The 16,914-nt window shown below is 51.2% G+C and overlaps 7 protein-coding genes across 7 annotated transcripts; 5 read left to right on the top strand and 2 right to left on the bottom strand.

The window, feature by feature from the left end:
• Positions 1 to 228: 228 nt before the first annotated feature.
• Positions 229 to 1,302, top strand: An12g04800 (uncharacterized protein; the record flags this gene model as incomplete). The annotated part of the gene is made up of 1 exon (XM_001395513.1): positions 229 to 1,302. One exon carries the CDS (start codon positions 229 to 231, stop codon positions 1,300 to 1,302), a length of 1,074 nt encoding a protein of 357 aa, XP_001395550.1.
• Positions 1,303 to 1,589: 287 nt separating this feature from the next.
• On the top strand, positions 1,590 to 2,186 carry An12g04790 (uncharacterized protein; the record flags this gene model as incomplete). The annotated part of the gene is made up of 1 exon (XM_001395512.3): positions 1,590 to 2,186. One exon carries the CDS (start codon positions 1,590 to 1,592, stop codon positions 2,184 to 2,186), a length of 597 nt encoding a protein of 198 aa, XP_001395549.1.
• Positions 2,187 to 2,560: 374 nt separating this feature from the next.
• On the top strand, positions 2,561 to 3,575 carry An12g04780 (uncharacterized protein; the record flags this gene model as incomplete). Its single annotated transcript, XM_001395511.3, has 3 exons — positions 2,561 to 2,683; positions 2,814 to 3,104; positions 3,180 to 3,575. 3 exons carry the CDS (start codon positions 2,561 to 2,563, stop codon positions 3,573 to 3,575), a joined length of 810 nt encoding a protein of 269 aa, XP_001395548.1.
• A 460-nt stretch (positions 3,576 to 4,035) lies between these two features.
• On the bottom strand, positions 4,036 to 10,882 carry An12g04770 (uncharacterized protein; the record flags this gene model as incomplete). The annotated part of the gene is made up of 6 exons (XM_059750867.1): positions 4,036 to 4,079; positions 4,284 to 4,534; positions 4,612 to 9,471; positions 9,523 to 10,254; positions 10,302 to 10,446; positions 10,498 to 10,882. The coding sequence occupies 6 exons, from the start codon at positions 10,880 to 10,882 to the stop codon at positions 4,036 to 4,038; spliced, it is 6,417 nt and encodes a 2,138-aa protein (XP_059606436.1).
• A 1,539-nt stretch (positions 10,883 to 12,421) lies between these two features.
• Positions 12,422 to 13,382, bottom strand: An12g04760 (uncharacterized protein; the record flags this gene model as incomplete). The annotated part of the gene is made up of 2 exons (XM_001395509.1): positions 12,422 to 13,260; positions 13,334 to 13,382. The coding sequence occupies 2 exons, from the start codon at positions 13,380 to 13,382 to the stop codon at positions 12,422 to 12,424; spliced, it is 888 nt and encodes a 295-aa protein (XP_001395546.1).
• Positions 13,383 to 13,776: 394 nt separating this feature from the next.
• Positions 13,777 to 14,863, top strand: An12g04750 (uncharacterized protein; the record flags this gene model as incomplete). The annotated part of the gene is made up of 4 exons (XM_001395508.3): positions 13,777 to 13,948; positions 14,008 to 14,076; positions 14,130 to 14,485; positions 14,540 to 14,863. 4 exons carry the CDS (start codon positions 13,777 to 13,779, stop codon positions 14,861 to 14,863), a joined length of 921 nt encoding a protein of 306 aa, XP_001395545.1.
• Positions 14,864 to 15,442: 579 nt separating this feature from the next.
• An12g04740 (uncharacterized protein) lies at positions 15,443 to 16,753 on the top strand (the record flags this gene model as incomplete). Its single annotated transcript, XM_001395507.1, has 1 exon — positions 15,443 to 16,753. One exon carries the CDS (start codon positions 15,443 to 15,445, stop codon positions 16,751 to 16,753), a length of 1,311 nt encoding a protein of 436 aa, XP_001395544.1.
• Between the last annotated feature and the right edge of the window lie 161 nt (positions 16,754 to 16,914).

The following is a 16,914-nucleotide window of genomic DNA, read 5'->3' as shown; positions in this document are numbered from 1 at the left end:
TCATTTGACTCAAATCTATTATCCACTTTTTAGGTGCTTCGGACGGAGTACCGCTTTGGGATAGATACTCAAGAGTCATTCAATTTCCTGGATGGTTGTGAGGATCTTTTTATAAGGTTATTGGTGTCCTCTTTTTTTCTGGGGGTTTGGTACTACTACTTTTTACTCTTCTATACTACTGATTTACGGATATCGTTCACTACTTACACTTCTACCAACATCTACAAAATGTGCCAATCCGACAATCCCCATGAATCCCACTGGCACGCCTTCCTCCAAGGCCTGCCCAAATGCGAACACCACGTCCATCTGGAAGGCTGCCTCACCCCCAGCCTGATCTTCGACCTCGCCTCTAGAAACAATGTCCAACTACCCCAAACCTCCGAATACACCTCCATCGACACTCTCACCGCCCGGTATGGCAACTTCTCCTCCCTCGATGACTTCCTCCACTTCTACTTCATCGGCATGTCCGTGCTGCACCACGAGTCCGACTTCTCTGATCTCGCCTGGGCCTATTTTCAAAAAGCGCACGCCGACGGCGTCCACCACGCCGAAGTCTTCTTCGATCCCCAGGTTCACCAGGACCGCGGCATTCCGTACGAGACCATCGTGCGCGGGTTCGTGGCGGGGTGTGAGCGCGCCGAGAAAGAGCTGGGTCTCTCGACCAAGTTGATTCTCTGCTTTGTGAGGCACTTACCTGTTGAGTCGGCGGAGAAGACGTACCAGAAGATTCTGGAGAACGGGCATTTTGAAAGTGAGGTTGTGCATGGACTGGGGTATTCGTCGAGCGAGGTTGGCCCGCCCAAGGATATGTTTAGGGAGATTTATGCCTCGGCTAGGGAGAGGGGCGTCAGGTTGACGGCTCATGCGGGGGAGGAGGGCGATCCCTCGTATATTAGTACGGCGTTGGAGATGGGAGCGAGGCGCATTGATCATGGGATTCGGTTGGTGGAGGATGAGGTGCTTATGGAGAGGATTGCGAGGGAGGGCATTCTGTTGACGGTTTGTCCGCTGTCGAATGTGCAGTTGAAGTGTGTGAAGGAGGTTGGAGAGGTGCCGATTCGGAAGTTCTTGGAGAATGGTGTCAAGTTCTCCATTAATAGTGATGATCCGGCGTATTTTGGGGGCTATATTTTGGATAATTATTGTGCGGTGCAGGAGGCGTTTGGGTTGAGTGTCTTGGAGTGGAAGACTATTGCTGTTAACAGTGTGAGTGAGAGTTGGATTGAGGAGGAGAGGAAGATGGAGTTGATTAGGAGGATTGAGGACCATGTTGGAAGGTTTGCGCATTTGGCTTAGTTAGTTTTACTCCTACCTGGTGATATAGAAGGGTATGGGTATGGTGTAATGAGTAGATGATAGATGCATATTGAATAAAGCGTGATTCTTTGAAGCTGGTTTTGGGCATTACGCAGTGTGATTTGTAGCTCATCTGGTAGTATTAGAGTCTGTAGATGGGCTCATAGTTGGCTATCGGGATCATGCCAATGACTAAGATCAAGTGTGGCCCGCAACGCATTAAACACCAAAACACTGAATCCAGTAGACACGAATAGTATATACTACTCCCTACTATTACCTGGAAGATGCCGCCGACAATTTCCCCGCTGGCCTGTTGCATCCCCCGCACGCCCATCTCACGGTCTTTCCGCAACTTCCATTCCTCCAGATTGTCCCGAACATTATCACCGTTGTCATCATCAACATCATCACCATTCAGATCTCCGCTCTCCGTGTCTCTACCAGCATCGTCTACGCGACTTACATCTACGAGCATCACCAACACAACTCTCCCTACGATCAAAAAGTTCTCCTATCAAATAGTCCAAAACCGAACCATGTCTGCTGCCCCCGTCCCCGACCGGTACAAACTCGTCTTCTTCGTCCCGCATTCCCACCTCGAGACATGTAAAGAAGCTGTCTTCGCGACCGGCGCGGGAACCTTTCCCGGAGGCAAGTACCGGAAATGCTGCTTCCAGATGCCTGGTCAGGGCCAATTTCTGCCGTCTGAAGGTGCGAATCCTGCCATTGGCGAAGTTGGGACGATCGAAACGGTCGAGGAGATGAAGGTGGAGGTGATGTGTCTGGGACGGTCGGTTATGCTGCAGGCAGTCGAGGCATTGATTAAGGCTCATCCGTATGAGGAGGTCGCATATGAGGTATATAAGATGGAGAATGTATAATGGGCTGTTGGTGATGTCGGATGCGTTGCTGGGCTATAGGTCCAGTCGGTTTATGTGTCATGACGGCGTTTTGGAGGGATTGAGTCGTGGAGGTGCCTGTTGTTAGTCCAGATGAATTCTGCAAGCCGGATTAAAGCTGATCAAATTATAACTGTGATTTTTGATAGTTTTGAGAAGGCTGTGATGTTGTAAAAAGGCCGTCGAGAGGGTCGTTCATTGGCACAAGGCGGGAGTAATCTGTCGGCGCTGATTGGTCAGCCGCAGCTCCCGCAAAACGCCTCTTCGACTCCAAGTCGGTCGTTCACCTTCAATCCATCAGATCAAGTCCTCCAATCCCCCTCCCCATACCCTCAGTCCCCTCTCCTTTGCCAGCAATGGCTTCCAAATTCTTCCCCGCCGTCCCGCGGACTGGCCGCCAGCTCTTCCAGCAGATCCCCAAGACCCAATTCAGACCCTTCTCGGCTGGTCCGCAACGCTTCAGCGACTCCCTTGCCGTGGTACGTCCCAAGCACTCCTATGGCTGATTCGGATTTGGCGGCATGCCGGATATTATTTCGTTTGCCAATTGCGCGTCAAAAAGCCATATCTTTTGCGAGGTGCCAATGCTGACCAGTTGACTTTGTCCAGCACCGCAACAAAGGCGAAAACAACCCGAATGTTCCGTTCAAGTTCACCGAGCAAAACCTCAAGCTCATCGATGAGATCCTCAAGCGCTATCCCCCCCAGTACAAGAAGGCCGCTGTCATGCCGGTCCTGGACGTTGGCCAGCGCCAGCACGGCTACACCAGCATCAGCGTCATGAACGAGGTCGCCCGTCTCCTGGAGATGCCCCCCATGCGTGTCTACGAAGTCGCAACTTTCTATACCATGTACAACCGTGAGCCGGTTGGCAAGTACTTTGTTCAGCTTTGCACGACGGTATGAAATTGGACCCTTTCCTACCTGGCGTGGCATACGTCCCCTCGTTTTTGTCATTGCTGACAGCCATTTCAGACACCCTGCCAGCTCGGTGGTTGCGGTAGCGACAAGATCGTCAAGGCGATCACGGAACACCTGGGTATCACCCCCGGACACACCACCGAAGATGGTCTCTTCACCTTCGTCGAAGTCGAATGCCTGGGTGCCTGCGTCAACGCTCCCATGGTCCAGATCAACGACGACTACTACGAGGACCTTACCCCCGAATCGATGAAGTCGCTGCTCACCGCCCTCAAGGAGTCCGCCACGGCCACCGAGGCTGGCCAGACGGTGAAGGTGCCTGCTCCGGGTCCTCTGAGCGGCAGAGATACATGCGAGAACAGCGCGGGATTGACCAACCTGATCGAGCCCGTGTGGGACCCGGCTACGATGATGAGAAAGGATGGGGCTTTGGACGAGCAAACACAATAAATGAAGATAAACCTATAATTCGAGCCAGACAATATAGTTTCGATACCGTGCGTTGGATGGTTCCAATCCCTGTCATGTTCCCCCTTTCGTTTTTCCTTTTCTGTCCTGGTTGGTGAAACTGGACGGGCCACCAGGTAACGCTTATGTACAGTACGTTGTTTCTGATTTCTCTCTTTTGCGTAGGGGGAAAGTCGGATATGGTGGGATTGATGTCAACTACCATAGAGGATCTCGTTAGCAGTAACCAATTCAGTTCTTTCAATGTTTAACGGGATTTCTGTGCCATATCCTAGATTCCTGTTTTCGACTGGCGGTGCCGAGGTAATTGCTGCAGCTCTTGGGTTTGAATTTCAACAGAGAAGAATGTCCGACTGATTTGCTGGTGCTGTTCCTGCCCGATTTGGTTATGACTTCTTACAAATGCATTTCCTATCTGGAGGTACTTCACGTGGACAGTGAACTACGAGTTCGTCTTGCTGTTTGAGAAACACGGATTCAATCTTCCTAATCACAGTGGCTCATTGAAGTTAACTCTGACAAATACACACACATCAACTATTGACACTGATTCCACTAATCCAAATTGCAAGGCGGAAAGCCAGAAAATTCCCTCACTTCCATTCACTGAACTCACTGCACGAGTTTTCCCAAACACTCAAAACGCGTTGTCGACCACCAAGGACGGCCCTTCACACCTGATCCACTCACCATCCAAGGCTTCTCCGTGAGCCACGAGTTCGGCTTTGCCGTTCCTTTCTATCAATACTTGGTGTCGCCGTTCTTGAAAGATGTTCACGTCTATGCTGTGCTTGGCCAACAAGTGGTAGACGTGAACGCGGCGAGTTTGTCCATATCGTCGGGACCGTCCGATCGCTTGAATCATTGCCGACTCATAATCATACTGTGTCTCGGCGTTCATCGGTGACAGAAAGATAACGTGATTTGCTGATTGCAAGTTCCTGCAGATTACATTAGGCACAAGCTACAAAAACACTAGGGGAGGGGGGGTGGAAGGGAGGGTGGGAGGGCAACTTACAATCCTGCTGCCATCTCCCCTCCTAGATTCAGGATCAACGCTTTATCTTCGCCAAAGCTTGTCTGTTGAAATTGTTCAATTTTTTGCATTGACTTGCGGTCTGTGGTTAAGATCGCCGTGTGCTTGATCTTGGCGAGATCCAGTGCCTTGGACGCGACTTCAATGAGCTCGGGATATTGTATGAAGATCAGGGCTCGCTCGTTGCTGGGGATCCCGTTGAGGATCTCTATCAGTTTGTCCAGCTTGCTGCCGCCATACTTTGCGCTCTCATCAACGCTAACCCCTCCGAGCGTGGATGCTTCGATGATATTGAACTTCCTTCCCGAACCGCGGCATCCATGTACCACACACTCCTCTCTCTGCAAAGTCTCCGAAACGCAATTCATGCATAGAGTATGGCCGCAGTGGCCTGACACATTCGTGTTCTCGATAACTTGCAACTGGCAGTAACAACCATTGCATTGCGGGAGTCCAGCACCTGTTAGCAAAAGCTGCATCGCTGTGAGGGTTCTAAGGGCACTCTTGCGCAGTACCCATTCCACAACGAGGCTCCGAATGACTGTCGTGGCCTCTTTCAGAAGTGGTTCGACTTCACAAGCTTGCTCGGGCTTTTTGGGAAGCGAAACGCCGGTTTTCTCACTGCTTTCCTCGGATCGCTTACTGCCGCTGGCTTTCCTGGCTTGGATTCGCTGGTTGCTATGCTTGGCGACCTTTGGTCTAGAAGAATGATCGAGGCCATCGTTGGCTACCAGTTCACTGCTTTCGTTATCGTTTTCTGCATCAGACGCGCTGCTTTCATCATCTGGCAGTTGCTCTCCAGGAGCAGCAAAGAAATGCTCCCAATCATCAGCCTTCGATTCGTAGAATGCTGCTCTCAAGAGAGAATAAAATTCTTGGGTGATGGCCATATCACCAAAATCATCTCTAAAGATGCTTTCGATGAACTTGTGGAAGTGATGACAATCGGATTCAAAACAACAGTAAAGCCACGCTGCCAACTTCAATTTCATATTGATATCACTTTTGAGATCACCGAGCTGTTTCTCCCTGATGGCGATCAGGGATGCGCATGTTGTTAGCTCCGGCTCTCCGTCTTTATTCCATCGACCATGAAGGGCAAGGGATGAGCAACGTTTGAGCAACGCCTCTTCGGCCGTTGCACTGCTTCCAATAATCTCGTTCAATCGATCTACTTGGTCACTGCTGAATCTTCCTCGGCCACTTCGACGGAGCTGGCGGTTGTATGTCATCAGCTGCCTATACAGTTCGAGATAAACTACTCGTTCTGCCGGTGATGGCTGGACCACAATTATGTGCTCTGACGATGGGATCTCATCAATTTCAGCAACATTCTTTCGTGCAAACCGGTCTAAGAACCTCTGGGCTAGCTTGTGTCGACGTCCATGCCAGACTTCGCTGTAGGGTGCCCGTAACGATTGAAATGCCTCTGCAGCAGAGCGCTGCTTGAGTCGCAGCTTGACATGTCTGTCTTGTAGTCTAGGGTCATCCTCGTCTACACCGAGATGCACATTGAGAAAAGGCGCAATGCTATTAACGTCGGCAAAACTGTTAAGCGGCGGGGTCCCTGACAGTACCCATTTCGACCGAGCTTTGAGTGAGAGGAGTGGGCTGAGCCTTTCGGGGTCTGCATATGTGAACTCATCTATGACAAGACGACCAAAGGAGAAAATGTGAAGAAACGGGTTTTTGACGGCCCTCCAATCTTGAACTCTACTTTTGCTTATGTTGAATTCTTTGCGGTCGTCCCACTTCTTCGCCTTTCGGCCAGCTGTCTTGTTGGAGGGAACTGGTCGGACTTGACTGTCTTCCGCCGCAGAATCTTCATATTGAGTGACATTATCTGTTTCGGATGCAGATTGCTCAGCCAGATCATCTTTTTCATAACTCTGAATTCTAAGGTACTGGTCAGTTTTCGATCCCAGAACTTGAATGTCGGTTTCGCCTTCTGTTTCTGAATCCTCATCACTCGATAACTCCGCTAATATTTCGAGGCCCTCTTGTTCTGAAGCGTGGTTACCTTTGACGTACTGATCACCACGGAGGCGCCGGGACGGGCAATATGTTAGATGTATTTGAGAACCCTTAACAGTTTGTCGCTTGAGACGAATCGACGCGAGAAGCGCGCTTGGACCCTGGCTGGTCAAAACTCGGACTTGCTCTTTCAGTGCAGCTTGGGCGTCCTTGAACCATGCATCAAAATTTCGCCCAGCCTTTTTAGGAGTTCGAGGAGTGCCGGTAAACTTCTGCAGCTTTTCATAGTATGCTGGGTTGTTGAAGATTGACCAGGATGCTAAAATGATGTCACTCTGCAGAACGTCACTTATGGATACTTTTGCGAATGAACCCGCCTTTGCCAATACCAAGACCTTGAATCTAGAACCCAGAAATTTGGAGATCTCTGCTTGCCATTGCTGGATCATGATCTGAGGCACAATGATAAGGGTTGCTTTGCAAGGAATAAATCCGTCGGTTTCCGCAGGGGTTGGCAGGCGCTCCCTTCCGTGCTGCGTATCGATTAAGCCTAAGATGATGGCTGTTTTTCCATAGCCAACATCATCAGCTATCACACCACCTCGAATAAACTTCTGACTAGTGACTCGCCCCTCTGCGCGCCACATCAACGATGGAAGAAGTGCCTCCTCCGTCTCTTCTTCCATGAACGGCGGGGCATCATCATCTTCTTGCCGGACCATCCATGATAGTGATCTTAATTGCTCTGGCCGCAGAGCCAGACGGAAGTTAGGCGGGTGAGGTGCTGCGACGTCTGTCTTGTTGTTTTTGAGCTTAAACATGGGAAATATGACGTTTCTAGTGTCGTATGATTTCGGGACCAGACGCCAGTAGAACGACACCTCTTTCACAACACCATTTTGAACTAACTTATCATATGCCTGATGCAACAGGCTCTGGACGTTGAGTGTAACGCGCAAGTCAGCAAGGCCCTGCTCATCGATCTTTCGGAAAATCAGGAACGGCGGCGGTCTTGCTTTCACCTGGCGCTCATAGAGGGCTGCATCGTATGGATCTTCATATGCCTTGATTTGACCTCTACCGTCACGGCCCCATAGGATGCGCGGCTTCAGCGGCACACATGTACATGCCGAGTCAGTATTGTCACCCGGGGCCTGAGTATCAGCGACTGCGTTCCAGTTTTCAAAGCCCAAATGGACTGCCGCTTTCTGTAGGAGCCAAGAGAGGTCCTGAAGCGAGGATGGCGAGTCTAGTGGGTTTATGACTTCCCATGATTCTTTCTTCCACAGCGCCTCCATGGCTGTTGGCGGAGCTCGGAACGACAGTAAAGGAACATTAGCGTCACGACAACCTGAGGGGGAAATTGTGATGTTGGTTGCCTCATTCAATCTTTGGCACGAGATGGAGGCGTGTGGAAGATAGAGATTCAGGGCCACATTTGGAGCTCTAGTCCATTGGCGGAAGTAGATGTGAACGGGCTGCGGATCCTTGCTGACCTTGACTGAACGCCATAGATGGGAGACTTCCGCGATGGCTTGTCTCCGCTCATAACCGCGGACACGTTCATGGTCCCAAGCAAAAACGAAGAAATCATTGTTTGCATCCCCGAGCTTCGTTGGATCCAAAAAAAGGAACACCGGGCGATCGTACTCACCAGCGGATCTTTTGTGCAGGGAGGCGTGTGCCGTACCGCAGTCCGGCAGAAGATCATACGTCCCCCGAACATCTGCCTCCAGGCCCACCACCGCTGTATCAGGACCGTCGACTTGAATCTTCGTCCAACGTTTTGTTCCAATAACCTTTTTCATCTCGAGGCCGCAACGTACTTCATAGGTGTCGATTCTGGGGCCACTTCCAGAAAAATACAGCGTCTGTCTGGAGCTCAGAGGCCCACAGACTTCCCAGTCGCCTTCCAAAAGTGACGCAGACACTGGCGTCATGCGAGCGATTGGCTTGGAAAGAATTTCCCGCATCAGACAAAGTGCAGGAGTACCCTTGGGAGATTTGGCAAACAAGTTCCATTCAATGCTGGAGGCACTGATTAACAGACGCAAGAAAGAATGCTTGCCTTCGTACTGGATAGTCCATCTTTCACTCCGCTTGATATCCAAGAGCCGGAGTTCGTCGCCAACAGCTGGCTCAATTACTTCCAAAAAATCTTTCCAGACATGCGCAGGACAATCCAGTGATGTGTCGTTAGCCAAGGACGCATAACAATCCGAAGAAATGCCAGAAATCACCAATCTAGCTGGTAGGTTACGCTTGAGGTCACAGACAAAGTCCAACGGCATGGTGCGGCCGAGATCAGAATAGCGCTCAAAAGCATGTGAAGGGTTCCCTCCACACTCGGAGCAGACCGTGTGATGGCACAAGGAGCATCTCAAGATGCCCAAGCTTATGCTAGTTTGTCTCTCGCATACACAATATCTTGCACTGCTTGCTGCCCGCATCTGGAGCTGGACAATATCAAAATGAGCAGCACAACTGAGCTGTATGTCATATGGTGTCATCGTATGACCGTCTTGAGGCATAACACGTTTGCTTTTGAAGGAGTGTTCTTTTCCCATGGGTGCGCCTTCGCCTGGCTTGAGGATTTTATGTCCGTGGATCAATGCGGAAAGAATTGCTACACCGACGACGGTTGAAGTCATTGCATTTCCTGCAAGGTCCTGCAGCTCGCGCTGGGTTTCACGAGTTAGTAGAAGTCTGTCAAGGGGCAAGCCTTGTAATGCCAGCGACTCGAGACCACAGAGAGGACCGCCCCTGGTCGAAATATAAGGGATTCCGGCTGGAGTGATGCATCCAACGATTCCAGGTGCCCGTACATCGATCTCACGTTCGATCCCCTGTGAGAGTTCGATGCATCTCCTAGAACAGGTTAGTTTCAGTCAGTTGATCAGAGACGAGGTTGCGACTGACTCTTTGTAGTGCATATCATAACCTTCTGCCATCTTGCGCAGAAAGTTCATATCCAGTGTCTCCCAGACACGCTCTGGCAAGGAGTTCATCCACTTTCTCCAAGTAAAGTCGGGCATTTGGCAGCTACCATCGTCCTGTGACTTACTTACTGGGCGTTTGTCTCCGAGAGAATTTTTCCGACGGTAAGTCTGATGACGGACTCGATACTTTTCCCAATTCACAGGCTTACGGGTCAGCTTTGCGCGTGTCGCCATGTCTGCCTCAATTTGTTCGAGTCTCTTGTCATCGGCGTCAATAAGGAACATGCCGGCTGGAGAGCTAGCGGGACGTTTGAACTCAGTCATGGTGTGTGTCCAATGAACTATTTCGTCCCATGCGGATTGTTTGTCCAAAGCTGTCCTGTCCACACAGAGCATATATCCTCGCTCCCGAGTCTGTGGCAGATAGTATGCCTTTGTGTCCACATCGACGTGGGTGGCAAAGTAACCAATATCATGCCAGTGCTCCTGGATCTTTGCCCATGGGGCGCTCTTTACATTCTCCAGAATGACCAAGGGAGGCCTATAGGCTTTTGCGTATCGAATAATGGCCCAAAAGGTCCCTCCCGACTCACCCTTATCATTTAGTGTTTTCCGCTTGTTATTCAGATTTGAAAAATCCACACACGAAAAACCAGCAACCAAGATGTCAGGGTTCTTAGGAACCTTTTCCAAAGACCCATAAGCCGTTTGACTAGTGCGGTCAGATAAGTCCTAAATAGCAGAAAGCGAGGGTCTTACGCCACACGGTGATTGAGCTCCTTCACGTCACGGAAGAGGCGAGGTGGACGAAAGTTGCGCTGAATGTACGCCTGTCTGAGTGGGTCTATCTCAGCACTGAAGATATGACGGATTTCGAAATTCATATTGAATTGCTCCCGCAGATCTACAAAGATATTAGTTTCGCAATAGTCGGGGCTATTATCAGATCACCCACGTTTTTGTACCATCTCCAAAGCCAAAATAGGGGACTCAGTGCCAGAGCAGACTGTCGCAACGCGAAGGCGTCTTGAGCCTAGATGGGACAACACACGGTCAAAACCTAGCTCCACTGCCTTCTCCGTGATCGACTTATAGATGTCATTCAGGTCGTGAAGAGGAGGGAGATGCAAAGCAAGCTGTGTTCGCGGCGCTCGAGTACCAAACGGCAGCTGGGACCTGACTACTTCAGGCAGTTTAGTATTGATACCATCTGCATCGTACTCATCCTCAGTATCAGACATGACAGGGTCATTCTCGGGGATCTGCTGCGCCATCTGTTTCGAGGGACGCGTCGGAAGACCCGACGACGACAACAAAGTCCTCTCCAGAGAAGAAGACATAGTGAAGACTACAAAGAATCTTTATGAGAAGATTTGAACGAAAACCGAAGACTTGAAGCCTGAGAAGCACTTGAACAAATGCTGTGATGGAAAGTGATGATAGGGTAGGAAAGGGTCACGTGGAGGAGATACAAAGTGAAGAGAGAACTGGGACAGAGATAGACAGGAAGAGGACATAACAAGAGAGAAACATGGCAGAGGAATATTCAGGGGAAAAAGCCGTGTGTGGGCGTGTGAAAATTTGACCTAACAGTGAATGGCTGTTGCTATGGTGTGCTGCTTGTTTGTGAATCTTCACAAGATGGTTGTTGTCTGTCTGGAGGATTCAGGCAGCGAGTGAACCCATAGCGAGGGATGCACGGCGAGGGTCTATGGAGTGCTTGCTTGTATTGTATTTTGAGAATGGTCTACTTGATATGGGACTAGTCATAGCGATATCAAGACTGCATGGAAATAATATAAGCAGGCCTTGGCCTTGCCGTGTACTATGCTGTCTATACCTTTCTTCTCGTAGATACGAACCTGCTGCACGCTGACTTGTACGCCTCCTCAGTACCTCAAGACTTAAGCTATTTAACAGGAAAATAAACTATAGGGAAGATTTCATATCCAGCGTTGCTAGACAGCGAGCCTAACTCTGCAACATCGACATACATACACACATGCATAAAGCCAGAGAGAAGAGAGTGTACTGTGTCAACAAAATGCTCCATGGGAAGCAGCGTCGAGCATGTCCAGAAATATAGCACGGGTTGAACTAAATCATAACGTTACTGGTGTGGGAGGGATAAACCCCAGGATTTATGACAAGGGGGGGAAATGATACGAATTATGACGGAGATAACAGATGAATTGCTAGGAATCTATGTGTTCTAGAAGTTAGAGTGCATATCTTGGGATTTATGATAGATAGGAGAATAATACGAATTGTGACGGAAATATAGATGAGAAAGTAGAAATCTACCATGTGTTCTGGAAAATATGGGGCTCATCTCTGAAGTTTTACGTCGGGGAAAGCAATACGAGTTAAAACAAGCACATGGATAGAATACTAGGAGTTTACAACACTGCTGATCTGTCTGAAGCAAAACCAATTTGCTGGGATATCCGCTACAGCTGCTGCTATACTATCATGTACATTCCGGAACTTTGAGAACGAGAAAAAGAAAGGGAGAGGAAAGGGAGAGCAATAAGGCGATGGTCTCCCAGTCCAGTCCGTATCTCACAACCCAATAGAAGAAAACCCGCAAATTTGAAACCCCACCAACATGCCCGTATTGCGCCAAAACTCACACCCGGTTCCGGTTGTTGATCAATCAGTCAATCAATGAAAGCTATGACGTTGCTAACATCAAGATGGAGAGATGAAAGGGTTGTAGAACAAATTCGGTTGTTCGTGCCGAGGCATTCTGCGTCAGATGTGCCGCCTGATGCTGCTTTGCGCCCGGTTCCTTTTGTTCCTCATTCGGGAGATAAGAGGGAGAGGGAGGGAGGGGGTATAAAATAGTTTCAGAGGAGTAGATAAGAGGTGATATTCAATCACCGCATAGCACCCTGCATCAACTGCTGCCGAAGGAGCATGATCTGGCTGCGCTCCATGGGTGGGAGCGCATCGATCGCAGCCTGCGGCATACTGAGCACTTGCTGCAGGAGCTCTTCCTGTCCTGGCATAGCCTGCGGGGGTTGTTGCGGCGGGGCGGCGGCAGCAGCGAAAGGAGTGTTGACCATTGGAGGCGTAGACACCGGTCCCGGTACAGCGGAGAAGGGTTGGAAGGCTTGCGCGGCGGCAGGAGGGGGTGCTGGTGCACTAGGTTGGCTCGCTTGTTCCACCACCGAGCCGAGAGCACCATAATCGACCAGGTTCATGAGTAGCAACGCTTGGAAGATTGCGTAGGCGAGCTGAGGAGCTTGGCGTAGAAGCTCTGTCGCTCTGGCGGGATCCGCCATGACAAGCGACTTCATCTGGGAGAGGACATCGAGGAGCTGGTTCGGGGGCAGGGAAGCGAGTGTCTGAGAGATGGCGTTGGGGCAATCGAGATGCGGGGGAACTTCGACACCCGGGGGCAGAGGAGGAAGAGGCGCGGACTGCTGCTGTTGTTGCTGTTGAGAGCCGTCCTGGACAGTGGGTGCGGAGAGCTGGGAGTAGTCGGGGGGTATGGAGTCCTTTTCATTGTTGTGTGGCCAGTCGACCCGAATCTTGCGGCCCATGATCTCGTAGTCGTTTAGGTTGCGGACAGCGGAGGCGGCCGCATCGGCGTCGGCAAAGTCGGCGAAACCGTAACCTTTGGGTTTACCGGTCTCGGGGTTCATCATCAGGCGGAATTTGGTTACTGTGCCGGCGGAGCTGAGGATGTCTTTGACTTGTTCTTCCGTGAGGTCTGGGAAGTGATGGGTTAGTTTGATGCCATTGGGGTGGTTGTGCTGGACGCAAGACAAAGACTGGGAACATACTATAGGGGATATTCCCCAGGAAGACACTCTTTCCGGCTCCGGGAGCCATGATTGTGGTGGAGGGAGAAAAGAGGGGAGGGTATAGATAGGTGTTTTGGTGGTTGAAGAGGAGGTGGAGGTGATGATTTGAGGAAGATGCGCGGAGGGAAGGAGGTGAATTCTCTGAAGCCCGGAGACAAGAAGCTGATAAGAACTGAACAATGCCCTGGGGGGAATACCCGAGAAGCAATGGCAACAAGTTCTTTGAAGTAATGGAGATGAATGAAAGATAAGTCCGTAGAGCGAAGATGATGTCGAAAAGCGGCAGCATCTGCCAAGGCGGTGACGAATCGGGCGATTGATTTGCCGCGAATTCGAGCTTCCAAAGCGACGAAGCCAAAGTGACGCCGCTTACACCAATCCTCTTCCCCGTCTCTCTCTCACCTTCATCTCCCCCCATCATCATGTCCGGGAACCCCAGGGATCAGTTGTACAAGCTCCAGATGGCCCTCCAAAACCGCCGCGGCGGTTTTGGTGGCGGCTTCGGTGGTGGTAATCCTCGCGCCGGCATGGGCCTCGCTACTTTGCTTCTCACTGGACTTGGAGTATATGCTGTTTCCAACTCGCTGTTCAACGGTGAGCTCATTGTCGTGCATAATGGGTGGAAGTATTGTTTTTACTGACGGCTACTGCAGTTGATGGTGGTCACCGTGCGATCAAGTACTCCAGAGTAGGTGGTGTCAAGAAGGAAATCTACAGTGAAGGTAAGCATACTCAATACTCTGCATTCGGCTCATCTAACAGGCTGTCCTTCTAGGAACTCACCTTCGGATTCCCTGGATCGAAACTCCTATTATCTATGATGTCCGCGCAAAGCCGCGCAATATTGCTTCCCTTACCGGTACCAAGGACTTGCAGATGGTGAACATCACCTGCCGTGTCCTGTCCAGACCCCGTGTGGACGCCCTCCCCCAAATATACCGTACCCTGGGACAGGACTTTGATGAGCGTGTGCTCCCTTCGATTGTGAACGAGGTCTTGAAGAGTGTGGTGGCACAATTCAACGCCAGTCAGTTGATCACTCAGCGTGAGAACGTTGCCCGCCTGGTCCGGGAGAACCTTGCTCGTCGGGCTGCTCGCTTCAACATTGCCTTGGACGATGTGTCGCTTACGGTATGCTATCTCTACTATCACCTCTTTTATCCGTCTCTCTAATACCTGCCATAGCACTTGACCTTCTCCCCCGAATTCACCGCCGCCGTCGAAGCCAAGCAGGTTGCTCAGCAGGAAGCCCAACGGGCCGCTTTCCTGGTCGACAAGGCCCGCCAGGAGAAGCAGGCATTCATTGTGCGCGCTCAGGGTGAGGCTCGCTCAGCCGAGCTGATCGGTGATGCCATCAAGAAGAGCAAGAGTTACATCGAGCTGCGGAAGATCGAGAACGCCCGCCAAATCGCCCAGATCCTGCAGGAGAACGGTGGCCGGAACAAGCTGTACCTGGACAGCCAGGGATTGGGCCTGAACGTCAACGCGGGCTCCGACGACACGAAATAAGCGGACGGATGGACCGATGGAGAGGAATGGGGACTTTGTTAATGGTGTAGCAAGACATGGCGCTATGAAGATCGTCCGACAGGACGACAGGTGAATGGAATCGGGTACTTGTACAAATAGTTATTCTCAGGTTCGAGCAACGGCGATCAGTTTCTCTTCTCTTACTACATGAAGACCGGTGGTACACACTCAGTCACTGTACGAGCTATAAAATGGATATGCAGTTATAGCGGAGCTGCGGCGGGGACGAATGCGGCGGCGGAAATCTCTACCAGCGGAATCAACCACCACCATTTCAAACCCAGTAGAACAGATCCTCTACGTGGGAGTTCAAACCATTCCAACCCCCAAACACCTCCCTGATAAATCGATCAATTGTAAGTCCATCCCAATCACCTACGCTATACCGCACCGTACCACCACAACCCAACCCAACCCAAGTTTTCCCCGCTCGAAAATAAATTCCTCTCCCCACCCCGCCGCCGCGCATATCCAAATCCTCCACCCCACCATCCTCACAACAACTAACCCCTCCTCTCTCGCAGCCAAACGAGAAAATACACACAAATAAACACCAAGATGGCCGACGCAGACCCAATGATAACCTTCACCCAAGACCCTAACATGGCCCTAAACCTCGACCTCAACATCCAAGAAATCCTCCTCGCCGCATCCACCCACAACATCCCCCTCCTGCGGCGCCTCATCCGCGAAAACCAAACGCCCGGGAACCCCGCAAACGTCAAGGACCCCGAGACAGGGTTCTCGCCGCTCCACGCGGCCATCGCTGCATGCGAAGAGAGCAACGAGGAGGGCGAGAAGCAGACGAATGGCGTCGACACAACCAACGCTGGTGAGGAGGGTGGAGCGTCGGCCGGCGTCGTCGAAACAGTCAAGTTCCTGCTCGGGGAGGGCGCGATCTGGAATGATCTGGACTTGAATGATGAGACGCCCGGGTGTATTGCGAGACGGTTGGGGTTGATGGAGGTTTATGATATGATTGTGGATGCGGGGGTTCGGGCGGAGTTGTTGTTGGGAAGGTTGGAGGAGGGGTGGGAGGCTTTGGGGGATGATGACGATGAAGATGAAGAGGAGGGAGAGCAGGAGGAGGGCACGGAGCAGCAAGAAGAAGAAGAAGTTGTTACTGCTGAAGCTCCTGCTAACGCTGCTGAACCTACCACCTCCACCGAAGAGAGCGCAGTAGTAGAAGGCCCCTCCGTCACCCAACCACGCTACCTCGACTCAAACCTAACATTCACGAACGATCGACTCCTCGACAGTGACCAAAACGGCGTCATGATGTCGTGGGAATCCACCATCATGGAGAAATCCGCGGCGAAGCTGCTCCCCACCCCCGGACTGCGGGTCATGAACATCGGACATGGGATGGGCATCGTCGATACGTTCCTGCAGTCACATGGACCCAGTGAGCACCATATCGTGGAGGCGCACCCGGAGGTGGTGGCGGAGATGAAGCGTAAGGGGTGGGATCAGAAGCCCGGGGTGCGGATCCATGAGGGCCGGTGGCAGGATGTGTTGCCTGCGTTGGTGGGCGAGGGGGTAGTGGTTGATGCGATCTACTATGATACGTTTGCCGAGTCGTATAGTGATTTCCGGGAGTTCTTTTCGGAGCAGGTGATTGGGATTTTGGAGCAGGATGGCGAAAATGGGAGCGGGCGCTGGGGATTCTTTAATGGGATGGGGGCCGATAGGCAGATTAGTTATGATGTTTACCAGAAGGTGGTGGAGATGGATTTGTTTGAGGCCGGGTTTGATGTTGAGTGGGAGGAGTTGGAGGTGCCGGCGTTGGAGGGTGAGTGGGAGGGTGTGAGGAGGCCGTATTGGAGGATTGAGAAGTATCGGTTGCCCGTGTGTAAGTTTATGGATTGAGGTGGATTAAATTTGATGGGTGCTGCTATCGTACTATATAGACATTGCTTGTGATGTATCTCCATCTATGGCATCTTGCTCGGGTAATCATGTACACACGCTTCTATTATAACCCTTGTGAATGGTCCCCAACGCCTGTAAATGCAAATACCTTATCCCAT

This window comes from Aspergillus niger, assembly GCF_000002855.4.
Source record: "Aspergillus niger supercontig An12".
Lineage (NCBI taxonomy): Eukaryota > Fungi > Ascomycota > Eurotiomycetes > Eurotiales > Aspergillaceae > Aspergillus > Aspergillus niger.
The sequence above is the reverse complement of the archived record's forward strand: the minus strand, read 5'-3'. Positions and strand labels throughout refer to the sequence as shown.